The sequence below is a fragment of the Ailuropoda melanoleuca genome, chromosome 12, assembly GCF_002007445.2.
Source record: "Ailuropoda melanoleuca isolate Jingjing chromosome 12, ASM200744v2, whole genome shotgun sequence".
Lineage (NCBI taxonomy): Eukaryota > Metazoa > Chordata > Mammalia > Carnivora > Ursidae > Ailuropoda > Ailuropoda melanoleuca.
In genome coordinates this window covers 46290759-46310433 of record NC_048229.1, presented here as the reverse complement: position 1 = coordinate 46310433, position 19675 = coordinate 46290759, and the positions used below count along the sequence as shown (strand labels likewise).

At 43.9% G+C, this 19675-nt stretch overlaps 1 protein-coding gene and 1 pseudogene across 2 annotated transcripts in view; both read right to left on the bottom strand.

The window, feature by feature from the left end:
- Positions 1 to 1199, bottom strand: part of GPT2 (glutamic--pyruvic transaminase 2) — a 30741-nt gene extending 29542 nt beyond the window's left edge. The window contains exons 1-2 of one of the 2 annotated variants that reach the window (XM_011237133.3): positions 1054 to 1199; positions 571 to 841 (exon numbers count right to left, since the gene is read on the bottom strand). In XM_011237133.3, coding sequence (XP_011235435.2) covers positions 571 to 813 — 243 coding nt within the window. In that variant the 5' untranslated portion in view covers positions 814 to 841; positions 1054 to 1199. The remainder of the gene's footprint in view (positions 1 to 570; positions 842 to 1053) is intronic. The other variant, XM_034638110.1, reaches the window with a different exon arrangement.
- A 4991-nt stretch (positions 1200 to 6190) lies between these two features.
- Positions 6191 to 17330, bottom strand: LOC100475675 (annotated as a pseudogene).
- Between the last annotated feature and the right edge of the window lie 2345 nt (positions 17331 to 19675).

The following is a 19675-nucleotide window of genomic DNA, read 5'->3' as shown; positions in this document are numbered from 1 at the left end:
ACACCTCCACTTTTGTCATGGAATCACTACTGGCAGAATGACCCAAAAGGTCTCAGAAAGAAAAAAGCTTTAGAAACAAACCCAAGTCTTGGAGCCGTCCTCCCTCTCCTCCTCCCTAACATGGTATCCTTCCCAACACTCCCATCCAGCACCCCTTACACCGTTCCTCCATTTTACTTTCTCCAAAGCACTTATTCACTATCTGAAATTCTCCTATTTCTTTACTGCTTGTTGTTGCCCTCCCCCCACGGATCTTGGTCCACCGCGGACAGGACAGCCACATAACGTGCAGTGCCTGGCACCACAGGTCGCTCAATTATAACTGATGAATTCAATTCAACAAGTGAACCGTATCTGAGGGCCTTACTTTGTGCCAGGTGCCAGGCACCGGCGGGTGAAGGGATGGGAGGAGGGCATTCTCCTTTTAGCCAACCTTGGCTGAATGAAGCAGCTGGCCACCGGGATGGGAGGAAGCCCCAGCGGGTGGACCCCAGCCGCGGACAGCTACTGCTCTCCCCGCCCGGTTCGGGGACCCTAGCCTCCCTGGGCCCTCCCGGAGCCCGCGCTCACCCGCTGCAGCTCGAGCTCGATCTCGCCAGCCTTGAGCACGATGGGTCCCCGCACCGCATACTCCACAGCCTTCACTTGCGGGTTCATGGACTCAAGCGTAAGGATGCGCTCGCGCCGGCTCCGCTCGGGCCGCACCTTGAGCACTGCCGAGGCCTCGGCGGCAGCGCTGCTCTGACTACGGCCCCACGGGCCCGGAGTCCGTGGGCAGCAGCCCCGCCGGACCAGTGCCGCTGCCCGCTGCATCGCGCGCCCACCCAGGGAAACCTTGACACTAAAAGAAAAAGAACAAACACGTCGCGCACAACCGAGGGCGGCACCAGTGCCCCCACCCCCAAGGCCGGCCAAGGGCCCTTTCAGCGAGCGGTGCCAGCCTGGCTCTGGGGCCGGGTGCCCATCCCCCCGGCGACCCGGACCCTCGACCGCGCTACTGCAGAGCCAAAGCAGTTTTGCAAAAGCTGCTCCCGATGCACGCATGCAACGTGCCTGTTGCCGCCGCCTGGCCACCCCTCGCTGTGCCCAGCTAGCGCGCGCGCCTGAAACCTGCCCGGAGCTTCGGCAACCGCAACCGCATTTCAGCGCCCAGCGCCCGCACCGCCCGGCCCCCTGCGCTCGCACACCCACAGCCGGCGGGTCCGTCCCGGGCCTGCCCACTGGCTCCTGGGCCTTGTAGTTTCCCAGTCTGCTTGCAGAGCCGAGGTAGAGAGCTGGATGAACTACAAATCCCATATTGCTCCGCGCTGGTCCGATAGGGGGCCGGGCCAGAGGCGGGAACGGTCTTCAGACTCAGCCGGGGGCTGGGAGGGCTCTTTGTCCCGGCTGAGGGGCTGGGGAGTTGGGCTGGGGCAGGGCCAGGAGCTGTTCTTTCAGCCTTCTACGAATTTAGAGCTTTTTGCAGTGTCTTCTTGCAGGCGCATGCCTCCCTCCCACAGCCCTCCCCCCCACTACCCAGCACCTGCGAGGAGACAGGCTGAGAGATGGTGCAGTCCTCGCCCCGGGTTTCATCATCCAGGGCCTGAAGGTGGCAGTGGCCACTCAACGGGGACTGGTAGGAAGTGGAGCTTAGGAGTTTGGGACTTGATTGCCACTCTTACCCTTCTGAACGTCGGGTTCCTTGTCAGCAAAGCGGAGGTCTGACCCTAGCCTCTAAGGGTTGTTGTGAGAATTAAAGGACCAGCACCGGGTAGGTACCAGGTAGTCAGGCTTTTCCTGACTCCGTCTGTAGCACTTCCCTACCTTCATTGCCTCTTTATTTCCTTGCAAGCATCTGAAATTATTTTGTTTAGATACCTCCTACAGGCTTATGGTCTACCTCCCCCATTCACCACGTAAGCTCCAGAAGGGCAGGTTTTCATATCCTATTCATAGCACCTCTAAGGGTTCACGGCAGATAGGTAAGCACTAGTAAATATTTGTTGAAGAATGAACGCTCAGCATAGGGTAGCTATTATTTTTGGCAAAGGTATTACCAACTAAGGCACATTGGCTCCCCCAGAGGGAGTGCAGGTCAAGAGTCGGAATGGAAGACACCAAAATCCAGAGAGCATGTGGGAGAAGTCACTTTCCCTCTCTGAGCCTCACCTTCTCTATCTGCAAAGTAAATTGGATTAAATGACCCCTAAGGTCCCTTTCCCCCTTGGAAATTCTGTGTCTAGGTGTTTTCCGCCAGAAAAGCAGCCCAAAGCTCCCTCACCCCAAGAAACACACACACTCAATATTAGAGTTGTGAAAGTAGGGGGCAGGGGATGCTTAAAAAACACAGCAGTGTAAGGGGAAAAGGTACTAGAAAATCTGGGTTTGAATGTAGGTACATATAATTACTCACCTCTTGGCTGACTTCGAGCATGTTACTTAACATTTGCAAGCCTAGTTTTCCCATCTGTAAAATGGGGTAACACACTCAGTGAGGTAACTCTGAAAAAGCTGTAGGTTGATCTTACTCATCCTTGTCAAGAGGATGCCATATACTTGGATTAAATAAATTACCAATAAAGGGGAAAAGGGAATGGAAAGAGCAGAAATGAAAATCTGCCTGAATATTCCTGTGTTAGCAAACTGGCTTGCCCACCACGGACAGTTATTTGGACTTCTCATCAATGGTTCCACCCCCACCACCTATTTCTACACTGTCTCCTTCCTAGCCTTTGTCTCAGTGGCCAGGTATTCAGCCTCCAGGTAAAAGATCCCCCACCCCCAGGAGCTTGGCTTCTCTAAGGATTCCACTGCCTTCAAACTCATGTTCTCACCCGCTCTTCCCAGTTGTGGAGAAACACACCCACACACCCGTCCACCTCTAAAACACATTTAACCGTGACCTGCATATGATGTAAACACAGTCCCTCACTCTTCACCTGAGGGTCGGTGCACTTCTGTTGTCTCCACCCCAGATCAGAAGGGGCAGGGGAGCTGGGAGGGTGGGTGGGCATAGGGAGGTGAGCACAAATCCATTTGCAAAACTGGGAAAAACAATGCCTAGCACACAGGCCATCTACATGGGCTCACACGTCATCATTGTAGAAAACAAGTTAATGTCCCAATTATGTTCTTTGCCAACCTGTCATGCCTGCACGAGAAGAAAGCTCCCTTTCTTGCCTGTGAACCACACTTGACAATTTACAAAGCACTTTCATACTTACCACTGCATTTGAACCTGATAGACATCAATGAAGTGAAATAGGCAGGCATTATCCCCATCTTGCAAATGAAGCTCAGAGAGATGAAGTGACTTATTCAGGTGGCATAGTCAAGTGCAGAGCACGAACTGTGATTTTGAACCCAGTGCTTTATTATTATTTTTTAAAGATTTTATTTATTTATTTGACGGAGAGAGAAACAGCCAGCGAGAGAGGGAACACAAGCAGGGGGAGTGGGAGAGGGAGCAGGCTCCCAGCAGAGGAGCCTAATGTGGGGCTCACTCCCAGAACGCCGGGATCACGCCCTGAGCCAAAGGCAGACGCCTCACAACTGAGCCAACCAGACGCCCCCGAACCCAGTGCTTTAGTCCGTACATGCAGGGACCAGGCTTGTGTAGCTCTCTGGGTTTGGCAATTTGCACTGCCATTGCAATGCACTGAGCCCTAGAAAGGCTTTAGGGTGGTAGATGTGATGATGATGGTGGTAATAGAGTGAACTTTGCCTTAATTTTCCCTCTTCACCAGATTGGGGTGGGGCAGGAGCGGACTCCGCAATGTTAAAAATAAAACCTCATTGAAACAGTCATGAAAGTCCCCCCTGTGAGCTGGACGAGAGCTCCCAATACACAGTAAGTCCTTGACAAAACACCCGGTTGGAGAGTCATTTGTTTGCAAGCCATGGTAGTCATTCCTTAACAAGTTTTTACTGAGCACCTCCCAGGTGCTGACCCGTGCTCTGGGACTGTAGTGAGTCACACAGATGGTCCTTGCCTACGCGGACGTACGATTTCTTAGGAATGACAGACATCCATTAGATAAGCACACACACAAGCATGTGATTACAAACTGTGATAACTGCTGGGGAGAGAAAGGACAGAGTTTTATGAGTACTTATAGCCCAGAAGGCTGAGTGAAGGTTTCCCAGAGAAAGTAGCCTACAAACTGCCCAGAAAAGCCTGGCAGGATGATAAGGGGCAGCAGTACTGATGGGTGCGGTAGACACCGGGATGTGCCCTCACTCATCAAGGCAAGACTTGCCTGAGAAATAAAAGTCCGGGGAGGACTTGCCTTCAACCAAGGGGTGCGGTCCGTAGCCAGCCTCCACCTGCCAGTGCTGTCAGGGTCCGCCTGGCTCACACTGCACTGCCTGGCCCAAGGTTGCCATCACACCCTAACAGGAGAAGCCTAGGTTCAACAATCAAGCAAGACTCAGCAAGTGCTGGAGCGGTATTTGCTCCACGGCTTCCCCGGGAGGTTAGCCGAGGCCTTGGCAGGCCTGTTTCGCGGGGTATTTTTCCCTGCCCGATTCCTGCTGCCTCCCATCCCTCTTATAGAAGCAGACCTCTCCCATCCGTCTTGCACCTCACACTCCATCTCAATGCCGTCGATGAGGCACAAAACGTCCCAGGCCAGGGGCTGCTGAGGAGCTCCGAGAAGGCTAGGGTGACTGCAGGGCAGACAGGGAGGGAGAGGGGCAGGGCTGGAAGACAAGGGTCAGAGGTGAGTGGTTTAGGAGGCAGCCTCGGTCCTAAATGTAAGAATTTCAGTTTCATCCTAAGAACAATTAGAAGCCTCTGGAAGGCTTAAGGTAGGGGAGTCACGTGATCATACTCATGTTTAAAATTCTGTTGCTTAAGGAGGGATTGGAGAGGGGCAGCTGAAGGTGCAGGAGGATGAACTGTGACACCAACAGTCCAGTGGTGGCCTGGACTAGGGAAGGGTGAGAAACGGCCAGGCTTTTCTGCACCCCAGAATCTAGGATGTCACCTGTCACACAGAAGATCTCAGTAAATTTTTGTTGAATGAATGAATGAATGAATGAATGAAGTAGACTCTGTAAGATCTGTGCTCTCAAGGTGGCTGCAGTCAGGAGAAGGACAGTGCATATTAAGTGTGGTAAGCGTGGCCCCCAAGAGTGCCGAGCAGCCAGTCCTTGGAGTCAGTGACAGCCATTCCACTCAGTGGAACACAAAGTGAGGGGGTCTTCCAAGAAGAACAGATGGGCATTATGGGGCTACAGGGAGGGATGGGTGACCTTCCAGAATGTCAAATCATGCTCAAGCTGGGTGCTTGGGTAACTTACAGGTGATTCTTGATCTCTTGCTCCCCAGGACACTAGGGGAGCCGGGTGAAAGTTAGTGCCCTCAATAAACAAATGTCTTGGCCCAGGACAATGACTCTAAAGTGTTACCCAAGGAGCCCCTGAATCCTTGCCTAAAATGCAGATTCCAGACTTACCGGTTCTGAAACTCTAGGGGTGGGTTTGCCCAGGGATTTTCCTATAACTGGGTTTTTTAATTAAAAAAATTTTTTTGTTTTTGGAGAGAGAGAGAGAGCATGAGCAGGGAGAGGGGCAGAGGAAGAGAGAGACTCTTAATTATTCTCCAGACTCAGCCCAGAGTCAGACGCGGGGCTCCATCTCATGACCCTGACCTCGTGTCCTGAGCCAAAATCAAGAGTCCAATGCTTAACTGACTCAGCCAGTCAGGCACCCCTCCTATAGTCAGGATTTTGATGTGCACCAAAGTTTGAGAACCACAGATACAATGCAAGGCTAGGCAGTATCATAGTGGGAAAAGCATAGATCAGAGAGTTCTGAATTCTGGTTCCAAATCTGTCACTAATCTGTTGTGTGACCTTGAGCCAGCACTGTCCTCTTCTTTGGCCTCAGCCTCCTCATCTGCAGAACTACCTGCATTTCTACCTGATTTCTGGTTACTGGCTCTAGCTTGAAGACATTCCAGCCTCCCCTTCCAGCCCAACTGACTCCCTCAGTCACAGCTGCAAACCTCTGCTCACTGAGCCTCAGTTTCCTGACCTCTCAGTGAGGTGATTGTAGACAGTGTCTTCCTCAGAGGGTTGCTGAGAGAATTAAAATTATATATTTAAATATATATACTTACATATCTTCATTATAAATATATATTTATATATTTAACGGTTTTAAAACAAGCTCTGGCGAGTTTTATTAAAGAAAAATTTTGCACAATTTACTTTTCACCAGTCTGTTCTGACACGCTTCCAATGATATTAGAATCACCTGGATCAATGAGAGCCCAAGCTCATACTCTGTAGTATTTCCCACATGTTGTGCCCAATTTAGTGTGATTGCCACCGTAGTGATGGACACCAGATTTGGCCATTATGGCACAGTATTCTACTTCTGATTTCCTCAAGACTGGGCAGCTGTTGGCAAGGATGACCAATTTGGCTTTACCATGTCTGATCATCACAGTCTGCTGGTGCCCCAGCATGTCCTTTTCAGTTTTCTTAACGAGTCGGAGCCTGAAGTTGGACTCCAGCAACTTTTTCATCTTTTTGTAGCCCTCACCTATCTGCCATAGGTATTGGCCGGCCCCAACTGAGAGCAGCCCAAGATGGCCTGGAGCTAGAAAGACTAAAATGATCCCTCTTTCTTCCTTCTTCTCTCCCTCCACTCCCCTCTCCCTCCCTTTCTTCCTCCCTCCCTCTCTTTTCTCTTTTCCTTCCTCTTTCTTTCTTTCTTTCTTTCTTTCTTTCTTTCTTTCTTTCTTTCTTTCTTTCAGTAGGCTCTATGCCCAGCATGGAACTTGAATTCATAGTCCCAAGATCAAGAATTGCATGCTATACAGACTGAGCCAGCCAGGTGTCCCTAAAATGATATTTTTAAAGTTTATTTTCCTTATGGATATTAGGGTAGATTAGAAAGTCTGAAAGAATAAACACTCTATTCTTTTTTTTTTTTAAGATTTTATTTATTTATTCGACAGAGATAGAGACAGCCAGGGAGAGAGGGAACACAAGCAGGGGGAGTGGGAGAGGAAGAAGCAGGCTCATAGCAGAAGAGCCTGATGTGGGGCTCGATCCCATAACGCCGGGATCACGCCCTGAGCTGAAGGCAGACGCTTAACCGCTGTGCCACCCAGGCGCCCCTAAACACTCTATTCTTAATGGTGGTTATCTTTGAGTGGTGGTCTTATTGGTGACTAATCTTTCTCTTTGTTTAACGTATTATCAATGTTTTAAAAAAATAATGATAAAAATAAAAAATAAGTTTTAAAAAAACAAACAGAATTACCACATTCTGGGTAAACTGTATATACAGAGGAATTGAAAGCAGGGACTTGAACAGTTATTTGTACACCTATGCTCATAGAAGCATTACTCACGGGGCGCCTGGGTGGCAGAGCGGTTAAGCGTCTGCCTTCGGCTCAGGGCGTGATCCCGGCGTTGTGGGATCGAGCCCCACATCAGGCTCCTCCGCTGTCAGCCTGCTTCTTCCTCTCCCACTCCCCCTGCTTGTGTTCCCTCTCTCACTGGCTGTCTCTATCTCTGTCGAATAAATAAAATCTTTAAAAAAAAAAAAAAAAGAAGCATTACTCACAATTGCCAAAAGGTGGAACAACCCAACAACTGTCCCTTGACAGATGATTTGTTAAACAAATGTAATGGAATGTTATTCGATCTTTAAAAGGAAGGAAATTCTGACATGCTGCAACATAAATGAAAGGTAAAGACGTTATGCTAAGTAGAAAGGACAAAGGCACATTATTCAGGCACAAAAGAACAAATATTGTGATTCTGCTTTTATAAAGGGCACCCAGAATAGGCAAATTTATAGAAACAGAAATTAGGTTACCAAGGGCTGGGGGAAAGGTGGAAAGGGAAGCTGTTGTTTAATGTGTAGAGAGTTTCAGTTTGAGATGACGAAAATGTTCTGGAGACGGTGGTGATGGTTACAGAAGAATGTAAATGTGCTCAGTGCCACTGGACTATACACTTAGAAATTCTCAGAATAGCAAATTGTATATTATGTATATTTTACCATAATAAAAAATAATTACAAGGATTTCCTGTATGTTGCGAGAAAAGTTAAAAAGGGAAACAATGTAAATAGTCAAATGCTTATGGCCTTGTTTCAGAGATGGCTACTGAGCGTGTCTGGGGGGCATTTGCTCAAGCTTCTCCATCTCTCTCTGCCACATACCGGTCAGCGTCCATCCTTGCCCTTCATGATACCCTTTCTAAATGAAGGCCTCGTTGTTTTTTTTTTAAAAAGTCAGGCTGGAGATTTTAGGAGAAAATTAAGGGGGGGATTTTGTTGAGATCCCATCTGCTCTGAGTCAATTGGAGGCAAATGATTGCCTCCCTAACAAGCAAATATTAGTTGAGTTGAGCTAATAGCCAGAACACACGTACCAGTAAAGATTTCAAAATGACGTGCAAAGTGGGTTAAAGATAAACTTGTAAAGATACAAAGCCAGGCCAGAAAGGCCACTAGCATGTTCAATGTAAGTGTAATTTACAGAGATCGAGGCAGAATAAAGACATTTCACAAAAGCAATATTTAGAGTTCAGTATTGCATTGATAACATTTCAAAGCAGAGACAGCATGCTGTGGTCTTAGCAGCCGACTCAACAAAATCCAGGAGGTATGGGAGCAGGACAAGAGGAAAGAGTAGAGGAGCGAAGGAGAAAGAGCAATTGTATAAGCTTCAGGAGCAAAAACAACCTCTTTCATTCAGAGTGTGTTTGTTGTTCCACCTTCCTTGATTTCTTGCTTCCTGATCCTGCAGGGATATGAGCTCTTTGACTTGACTTCTTCAGTCGAAGACCTTTGGGAAAGATTTCAGGAACAGTCCGAGGGACCAAAATAAAAGAAAATCCTTAGCAGCAAATTCAGTGACTTTAGCCATTCAGTGCCTTAAAGCACAGACAAAATATTAAGCAATGGCTCGAATCAATATTTCCAGCTGGTTCCCTCTCCAACTTTTCCCAGATATTTTCTTCATGAAGCCACAGAATCTTTCACCTAGAGAGGCTTGCAAAATAGTTTCAGGACCTAGGAACTTAAGAGAAAAAATATTTATTCAAGGCCTTAGGCTTTGTAGTTCTCATTTATTCTTTTAGCTTTTAAATTCTAGTTCTTGTCCTTTCTTCAGATCCTTCTGTGTTTTAAGAAAGGAAATGTGTTTCTTATTTTATGCCTGGGGAACAGGCACAGATATTTACCTAGAACATTATCTGTGATTTGGGTTTAGCACGAGGGTGGCCTGGCACAGCTTTCTTTATTAATAAAAATATTTTTAAAATTATAGCTAATGTTTATTAAGCATTTGTAATGTGTCAGGCACTGTGCTAAGCACTTTACTGCCTTGTCTCATACCAGCTCAGAACAACCCCATGACATACTTACTACTGTGATCCCCATTACATAGATAGGAATACTGACGTTCAGAGAAATTGGGCTACTTGTGAAGATCACATAGCTAGTAAGTGGCACAGCTGAATTTGAACTTAGGACCCAAAAGGTTAAAGGCTCAGTCCCACAAACACCCCCACTTTGACTAGTCTCAGGTACAGTCCCCAAGCTACCTGTACTTCTGCCCAGATAACTACAAACTCCAGAGTCCCATGACACCTTACTTAGGCTCAGTAATTCTCTAGCATGATTCACAGAACTCGGGAAAGCACTATCCTTATGATGACAATTTTGTTATAAAGAATACAACTCAGGGGTGCCCGGGTGGCTCCGTTGGTTAAGCATCTGCCTTCGACTCTGGTCATTATCCCAGGGTCCTGGGATTGAGTCCTGCATCAGGCTCCTAGCTCAGCAGGGAGCTTGTGCCTCCCTCTCCCCCTCCCCCTGCTTGTGTGCTCTCTTTCTCTCTCCCTCTCTCTCTCTCTCTCTCTCTCTCTCTCTCTCTCGCTGTCTCTCTCTCTCTGTCAAATAAATAAATAAAATCTTAAAAAAAAAAAAAGAAAGAAAAAATACAACTTAGGAGCAGCTAAATGGAAGAGATGCATAGGGCAAGCACAAAGTTTCCTTGCCTTCTCTGGGCGAGCCATCCTCCCAGCAAATCTGTATGTTCACCAACCCATAAGCTCTCCAAGCCTCCTTGTTTTTATCAAGGCTTCGTTAGGTAGGCATGATTGCTTACATCATTGACCATTGAACTCAATCTAGACTCAGTCGGTTCACTGGAGTTTGCCAGGTGGGGCTGACAGTTCAGCCCTCTGGTCAAGTTCATGGCCAGCCCTTCCCTTGAAACTATCAAGGGCTCACCTTGAACCACGTTGGTAGCATGAACTCAGATATGGTTAAAAGGGAGTCAGGAATAACTAAAGTTACTCCTAATACTCAGGATATTCCAAGGGTTTTATAAGCTCTGTGCCAGGAACTGGGAACAAAGACCAAATATGTTTTATCATTTTACTTCACTTTTTTCATCATGATAAGTGTCTCTTTAATCCCCATAAACTATTTCCCCACCCACCCACCTCCCCTCTGGTAACCATCAGTTTGTTCTCTATAGCTAAGCATCTATTTCTTGGTTTGTCTTTCCTTTTTTTTCTTTGCTCATTTGTTTCTTAAATTCCACACATGAGTGAAATCATGTGGTATTTGTCTTTCTCTGACTGACTTATTTCTCTTAGCATTATACTCTCTAGCTCCATCCATGTCATTGCAATTGGCAAGATTCCACTTTTTATGGCTAAATAATAGTCTGTTATATATCTATACCACATCTTCTTTATCCATTCATCTATCGATGGACACTTGGGCTGCTCCCATAGTTTGGCTACTGTAAATAATGCTGCACTAAACATTGGGGTGCATGTAGCCCTTTGAATTTGTGTTTTTATATTTTTTGGGTAAATACCTAGTGGTTCTGTTGCTGGATTATAGGGCAGTTCTTTTTTTAACTTTTTGAGGAGCTTTCATACTATTTTCCAGTGGCTGCACCATTTTACATTCTCACCAACAAGAGGGTTCCTTTTTTTCTCCACATTTTCACCAATGCGTTGTTTCTTGTGTTTTTGATTTTAGCCATTCTGATAGGTGTGAGGTGATACGTCACTGAGGTTATGGTCTGCATTTCCCTGATGATGAGCAATGTTGAGCGTCTTTTCATGTGTCTATTGCCTGTCTATATGTCTTCTTTGGAGAAATGTCTGTTTAGGTCTTCTGCCCATTTTTAAATTGGATTATTATTACTTTTGGGGGGGTATTGAGTTGTATCAGTTCTTTATATATTTTGGATATAACCCTTTATCAGGTATATTATTTGCAAATATGTTCTCCCATTCTGTATGTCATCTTTTGATTTTGGTGATTGTTTCCTTTGCTGTGCAGAAGCTTTTTATTTGATGTAGTCCCACTGGTTTATTTTTGCTTTTATTTCCCTTGCCTCAGGAGACATCTCTAGAGACTTGTTGCTATGGCCAATGTCAGAAAAATTACTACCTGTGTTCTCTTCTAGAATTTTTATGGTTTCAGGTCTCACATTTAGGCCTTTAATGTATTTTTAGTTTATTTTTGTGTATGGTGAGAGAAAGTGGTCCAGTTTCATTCTTTTCCATGTGGCTGTCCAGTTTTCTCAACACCATTTGTTGAATGTCTTGTTCCCATTGTATATTCTCTCCTCCTTTGTCAAAGATTAATTGACCATATAACTGTGGGTTTATTTCTGGGTTTTCTGTTCTATTCCATTTATCTATGTGTCTATTTTTATGCCAGTACCATACTGTTTAATTACTAACATTTTGTAATATAACTTGAAATCTGGAACTATGATACCTTCAGTTTTTTTTTTTCTTTTTCAAGTTTGCTTTGACTATTTGATCTCTTTTGTGGTTCCACACCTGTTTTAGGATTGTTTGTTCTAGTTCTGTGAAAAAATGCTATTGGTATTTTTTTGATAGGGATTGCATTAAATGTGTAGATGGGTAGTATAGACATTTTAACAATATTTGTTCTTCCAACCCATGAGCATGGAATATCTTTCCATTTCTTGGCATCATCTTGAATTTCTTTCATCAGTGTTTCATAATTTTCAGGGCACGGATCTTTCATTCTTTGGAAGTTTATTCCTAGATACTTCACTGTTTTTGGTGCAATTGTAAATGGGATTGTTTTCTTAATTTCACTTTCTGCTGCTTCATTAATAGTGTACAGGAATGCAACAGATTTCTGTACATTGATTTTTGTACCCTTCAACTTTACTGAATTAATTTATCAGTTCTAGTACTTTTTTGGTGGAGTCTTTTAGATTTTCTGTATAGAGTATCATGTCATCTGCAAACAGTGAGGGTTTTACTTCTTCCTTGCCAATTTGGATTTTTTTTTCTTTGTGTTTCCTAGTTGCTGTGGCTAGGACTTCCAGTATTATGTTAAAAAAAAGTGGTAAGAGTGGACGTCTTTGTCTTGTTTCTGACCTCAGGGGAAAAGCTCTCAGTTTTTCACCATTGAGTAGGATGTTGGCTGTGGGTTTTTCAGATAAGGCCTTTAATATGTTGAGGTATGTTGCCTTTATTTATTTTTTTTAAAGATTTTATTTATTTATTTGACAGAGAGAGAGACAGCCAGCAAGAGAGGGAACACAAGCAGGGGAAGTGGGAGAGGAAGAAGCAGGCTCCTAGTGGAGGAGCCTGATGTGGGGCTCCATCCCAGAGCACCAGGATCACGCCCTGAGCCAAAGGCAGACGCTTAACGACTCTGCCACCCAGGCGCCCCAGCGGTATGTTCCCTTTAGACCTATTTTGCAGAGGATTTTTATCATGAATGGATGTGGCACCAAATATATTTTTTATTATATCACAACAGCATATAGTTGAATCCTGTTTATTTTAAAAGCCATTTCACCAATCTATGTGGGGTTTTTTTAATTCAAGTATAATTAACATACCGTGTTATATTAGTTTCAGGTCAATCTATTACTTTTGATTGAGATTTTAGCTCATTTACAATAATAGTAATTACTGATAAGAAAGGACTTACTACTGGCATTTTGTTACTTGTTTTCTGTTTGTCTCACAGATTATTTTTGTCCCTCACTTCTACCATTATTACCTTCCCTTGTGTTATGTCAATTTTTGTAGTAACATGATTTGATTGCCTCCTTATTTACTTTTGTGTATGTTCTATAGGTAGTTTTGCTGTGGTTTCCATGGGGATTACATATAACTACCTAATGTTAAAACAGTCTATTTTAGGGGCGCCTGGGTGGCACAGCGGTTAAGCGTCTGCCTTCGGCTCAGGGCGTGATCCCGGTGTTATAGGCGAGCCCCACGTCAGGCTCCTCTGCTGTGAGCCTGCTTCTTCCTCTCCCACTCCCCCTTGCTTGTGTTCCCTCTCTCACTGGCTGTCTCTATCTCTGTCAAATAAATAAATAAAATCTTTTAAAAAAAAAAACAGTCTATTTTAAGTAATCTCTACACCCAATGTGGGGCTTGAACTCACAACCTCGAGATCAAGACTCACACACGCTAATGACTGAGCCAGCCAGGCACTGCCTGACCGTCTCCTTTAAATCGATACCAACTTAACTTCAATCACGTACAAAAACTTTACTTCTTTATAGCTCCATCTCCCCACACTTTGTTTTTAATGTCAGAGTTACATCTTTATATGTTCTGTACCCATTTACATGGATTTATAAATATTCACAAGGAGGAATTGGAAGTAAGTCTATACATAGAGAACTAGCATCTTGGCCTTCCAGCTGCAACGTGTTGGTTCTGGGCCCCAGCTTTTCTTTTTTCCCTCAGACTAAGGCACTCAGCTTGCTGGAAATGATACTTGATTAGACACCATGATCACAAGAGCAGAGTTCCTCATCCTCACTGTGTTGGGACACAGAGGAAAGAAGATTTTAGCTTTTGAAAAGTTTGGGGAAACGGGGCACCTGGGTGGCTCAGTCGTTAAGCGTCTGCCTTCAGCTCAGGGCGTGATCCCAGGGTCCTGGGATCGAGCCCCACGTCAGGCTCCTCGGCTGGGAGCCTGCTTCTTCCTCTCCCACTCCCCCTGCCTGTGTTCCCTCTCTCGCTGTCTCTGTCTGTCGAATAAATAAATAAAATATTAAAAAAAAAAAAGAAAAGTTTGGGGAAATAGAGCATAGAAAAATAATATATGTGAGAAAAAGGCAAATCCTACAAAGATTTGATGATGTTTACTAGTCTAGAGCACCAAGGTCCCTACTGTGGTCAGGGTCTCACAGAGGTCAAGAAAGGCTCCAGCCAATTCCATTATTTAAGGGTCACTTTAATTAAGGAGAAGAAAAGGCTAAAGCAGGGTACAACAATTGTGGCATCCTTTTATTTATTTATGCATTTAGTAACAATTTTTATGTTTTCATATAAAAATGTTCAAACTCATAGAAAAGACACCCATATACCCACCAACTCCATTCAGTAACTGTTAAATTTTTGCCATATTTACTTCATTTATAAATACTTCGTCAAATCAAAGATGCCATTGATTGTAAGATACCCCGTTATTTTATTTAACAATAAAAAAGAGAAAATACTGCCGTTAATTGTTTAAACACTGTCAATTTATTTCTTTTTTCTTTTAACGATTTTATTTTATTTTATTTTTTTAAAGATTTTATTTATTTATTCGACAGAGACAGCCAGCGAGAGAGGGAACACAAGCAGGGGGAGTGGGAGAGGAAGAAGCAGGCTCATAGCGGAGGAGCCTGATGTGGGGCTTGATCCCATAACTCTGGGATCACGCCCTGAGCCGAAGGCAGATGCTTAACCGCTGTGCCACCCAGGTGCCCCTCTTTTAACGATTTTATTTATTTTACTTGAGAGAGAGAGCACAAGCAGGGAGAGCAACAGAGGGAGAGGGAGAAGCAGGCCCCCCACTGAGCAGAGAGCCCGCTGTGGAACTCGGCCCCAGGACCCTGGGATCATGACCTGAGCTGAAGGCAGTCACTTAACCAACTGAGCCACCCATGCACTCCAAACACCACCAATTTCTAAGATACATTCCAATTTCAGGGATATTAAGATTTAAAAAAGTGTGTCTGAAGATTATGTGTTATATAACTCTATTACACAAAGTCCCACATCAAGTCAAACTAATCTGTGGTGAAGAGATCATCAGAACGGTGGTTCCCTCAGTGAGGGACTGGAGAGGAGATTGATTTGGAAGAGGCAGGAGGAAATTTTCTGGGGAAAATATTCTGTATTTTGAAAGAATAGTGGCATCTGTCAAAACTCATTTCACTGTAAGATTTAACATCCGTATATAATACATAATATTGTATGTATTATACATCAATTAGAAATTAATGGGGTAACTGGGTGGCCCAGTGAGTTAAGCATCTGACTCTTGATTTCGCTCAGGTCATGATCTCAGGGTCATGAGATCAAGCCCTGCATTGGACTCCGATCTGAGCATGGAGCCTGCTTGAGATTCTCTCCCCCGCCTTTCCCTATGCTCCCCGCCACCTGACCTTCTAAAAAATAAAATTTTTAAAAAAAGAAATTAAATAACAAAATGTGACTTGAAATTTGATTTTTTTTTGATAGACCATTTTAAAAGTAAATTACAGTAAATTCTTCAGCATGCATCTCCAAAAAATAAGAATATTCTACTATATAACTGCAATGCCATTCTAACAGACCTAAACATTTAACAATAGTTTCATAATATCATCTTTGGTTCATATTCAAATTTCTCTAAGTGTGATTGTCTAATATTTCGTTTGTTGTTTTTAAACTTTTTCTTAGAAAATAAAACACATATAAAGAAAACTATAGGGGCGCCTGGGTGGCACAGCGGTTAAGCGTCTGCCTTCGGCTCAGGGTGTGATCCCGGCGTTCTGGGATCGAGCCACATCAGGCTCTTCTGCTATGAGCCTGCTTCTTCCTCTCCCACTCCCCCTGCTTGTGTTTCCTCTCTCGCTGGCTGTCTCTGTCTCTGTCAAATAAATAAAAAATCTTTAAAAAAAAAAAAAGAAAGAAAACTATAGCAAACATACATAGCTACCACTTATGACAAAAGATAGAACTTTGCTGGCCACCTCAGAAGCAATCCATATGTTTCCTCTCAATCACAACCAACCCTTTTTCAAAGTGACCACAATTCTGAGCAAGATTCCCTGAGTTTCAGCATGTGGATAGCAGGTTGTTTGTTTCTGTGCCCTTTATACTCAGTTGGATACAAAATCTTTGGCTCACGTTTTCTTTCCTAGATATCTTAAATATGTGACTCTATTTTCTTCCAGCATCAAGAATTGCTGTTGAAAGTCTAATGAAGATCTAATTTTCTTTCCATTATAATTCACTTGGATTTTTGGCCTAGCTACAAAAAGGGCCAATTTTATTCTCTTTCTTTAAAGTTTAGAATATGTCTTAGTATTTGTCTTTCTGGGTCAATATTTTCAGTTTTAAGGTGTGCCTATTCCAAATGTAGTTTCAAGTCTTTATTTTTTATTTTTTTGGGGGGTGGAGGGGCAGAGGGAGAGAGAGATTCCTAAGCAGACACCACGTCCAGTGTGGAGCCTGAGAGGGGCTCGATTTCATGACCCTGAGATCATGACCTGGGCAGAAATCAAGACTTGGACACTTAACCAACTGGGCCACCCAGGCACCTTGTTTCAAATCTTTATTTTAGGAAAGTTTTCTTGATTTATATTTTTCAGTATTTGTCATGTTGTTTCATTAGTTTTGTTTTCATTTGCAGTTACTCCTAATATAATGTGTTATATCTTATTTACATGACTTCCAATATGTATCACTTTCTTTCAAATTCTTTTTCTTTCTTTATTCTGAATTTAAAAGCCTTTCTTTTTTCACCTTCTATTTCTCAAAAAGCAATATCTGTAGTATGTATTCACTCTTTTTTTTCTGATTGAGCTTTATTTCTGAAATAAATTATTTATTCTTAATTTTCCCTAAGTTTTGCCAGTTAATTGTAATATTTTTCTAGTTCTAATTCACATTAATCTTTGATATCTTGGATCTTTTGAAATATCTTTTAGCTAGTTTTGAAACACTAGTTTATGCTTTTCATCAGTTTTGTGGAAGGCAACTTGGCCAATTAGATTTATGAATCCATGTTGCTTAAACTGCTCCAGACTCTAAAGATCTTATCAGAGACCCCTTGTACTTATCTGATATGGGAGCAGGCAAACCGTCTGTCACTTCAACCGCTTTGCTCGAATCAGCCCACTCTGCCTTCCGTGAATGCAATTTTGCTGGTCCATCAGTTGCCCTGTTTCTTCCCTCTGCTTTCTCCTGTATAAATGTGGATGTAATGCAGATCTCACAGTGGTGTTGCTGGTTGTCCTCACTCTCTTGTACTTTTGAATTTGTGGAGACACCCTATCATCTGACCTTGTTATTGATGTTGTCCATGCTTGTTTTTAGTTTTATCATCTAGTTATTCTGCCTGCTTTTTTTTTTTTTTTGGATGGGGAGAGGATTCAGGGAGATTAAAATACTATGCCACTGTTGTCTCTTTCCAGAATTGTCATGGAGGAAAAAAGAGCCAGGAGAGCTCAGGAATCAATTTATTATATTTTCATTAAGACCATGTGTCTGAACCAAAATTGAGGATGAACAGGCCAAGGTCGTTCCCAGGAAGCAAGTATCATATTCTTGAATTCTGTACCAAAGAAGAGAAACACAACAGATGTTCACTACAGTGTTTTATGAAACATTTCATTTGAGGGGTTCCACAATTTAAAAAATAAAGAAGTATGATAGCTCTTTCTTGGCACTGCCTGAGTTGGTGGCAGCCATCTCCAACTGGCATCATGGCCACCACCCTCAGGCCTCTGGTGAAGCCCAAGATCATTCAAAAGAGGACCAAGAAATTCATCCAGCACCAGCCAGACCCATATGTCAAAATTAAGCCCAACTGGCAGAATCCCAGAGGCACTGACAATATGGTGCACGGAAGAACCAAGGGCCAGATCTTGATGACGAGTATGGGTTACAGGAGCAACAAGAAAACCAAGCACATACTGCCCAGTGTCTTCTGGAAGTTCCCAATACACGTCAAGGAGCTTGACGTACAACAAATCTGACTGTGCAAAGATTGCTCACAATGTCTCCTCTAAGAACCACAAAGCCACTACGGAAAGAGCAGCCCCCCTGGCCATAAGAGTCACCACACCCAATGGCAGGCTGCCCTGTGAGGAAAGTGAATAGACAGAGGGCATATGTGTACATTGTGTATGTGTTAATAAAACCATAAAACTACCAAAAAAAGAGTATCATAATGCAATTACATGACTTGTTCTTTAACCCTATTTTAAAGTTAACTTTTAATTATATGAATGATTTACAAATACATTCCTTTATAAGAAAGTAACACATACATATGGCTAAAGTCCTCTCTGACCACCTCACCAACCCAAATCCCTGGCTATTTTTGGATGCCTGGCTGACTTTGCCCCATCTTCAACAGACTTCTGGTCCACAACTTTCTGCCCTGCTGGGAGCATTTAAAGTCATTTTAACATTAACTAGAATTCAATGTAATTATGAAAGTGAATCCATTAATAACCATTTGGGGAGGATTATCTGTGCTGTTGTCCATTTGTACAAAAATGTAAATCTTAGAATGGTTGAGAATTTAAGAAATTTGGCTCTTTCTCTGTTCTTTAGCATGGTGAGGGCCTTGAGTCATGGTTCCATCTTCGATCAGTAATCTTACTGTTCCACCACAGTAACTAGTGGGTTTTTTGGCTCTGCTATCACAAGGTTTGTTGAAATTGTTTTGATTATAGTGCATTATGATTCAAGTTGCAATTCAAGTTGCAAAACACCCTACTCATATTGGCTTTTATTTTTTTATTTTTTTAAAGATTATATTTATTTATTTGACAGAGATAGAGACAGCCAGCAAGAGAGGGAACACAAGCAGGGGGAGTGCGAGAGGAAGAAGCAGGCTCATAGCGGAGGAGCCTGATGTGGGGCTCGATCCCAGATCGCCGGGATCACGCCCTGAGCCAAAGGCAGATGCTTAACCGCTGTGCCACCCAGGTGCCCCTATATTGGCTTTTAAAAAGGGATACACTGGTTCATGGAACCAAACAGTGTTGGAAGTATTTGGCACTTCAAGAGTTGCTGGATTCAGGGCTCCAATTGGGTCATGGCAATATGCCTTACCCAACTTCAGGGGCCCTCATTATATTGCATGGCATGAACCCAACACTATGTACTCTTGGCAATGCCCCAGTAGTCCTGTGCTGGGGGGTTCTTCTCTTTGTTCTGTATTCTCTGTTTTTTGACTCCCTCTTAGGGGCCTCCCTTCATAGCAGTAAAAGTGCTGTAGTAGCTTCTCTCCCCACATCTTCCCGTCACCAGTACCAGGAGAGAATGGAGGACTACCTTCTCCCAGAAGCCCCAGGAAAAGTTCCATCATGATTCACTGGCTCTGATTGAATCACAGGCCCAGCACTGAGCCAATAACTAAGGTCAGGGGAACACTGATGTGCTGATTGCTTCATGCCTGGTCAAGTTTGGCACCTTCTTCAGAACTTCGTGAGTGGCAGTGGGGGGTGGGAGGTAGCTGGGACCAGGCGTGGTTAATAGAGTGGGGCTGTGACAAGGGATAGCTCCATCTGGCTTAGATGGCACCCTCTCTGACAAGGCAGCGTGTCATAGTAGTTGAGAGTGTCAGCTATGGAGCCTGATGACCTTGCTTCCAACATTGGCATAACCATTTAAGGGCTATGTGACCTTAGGCAAGT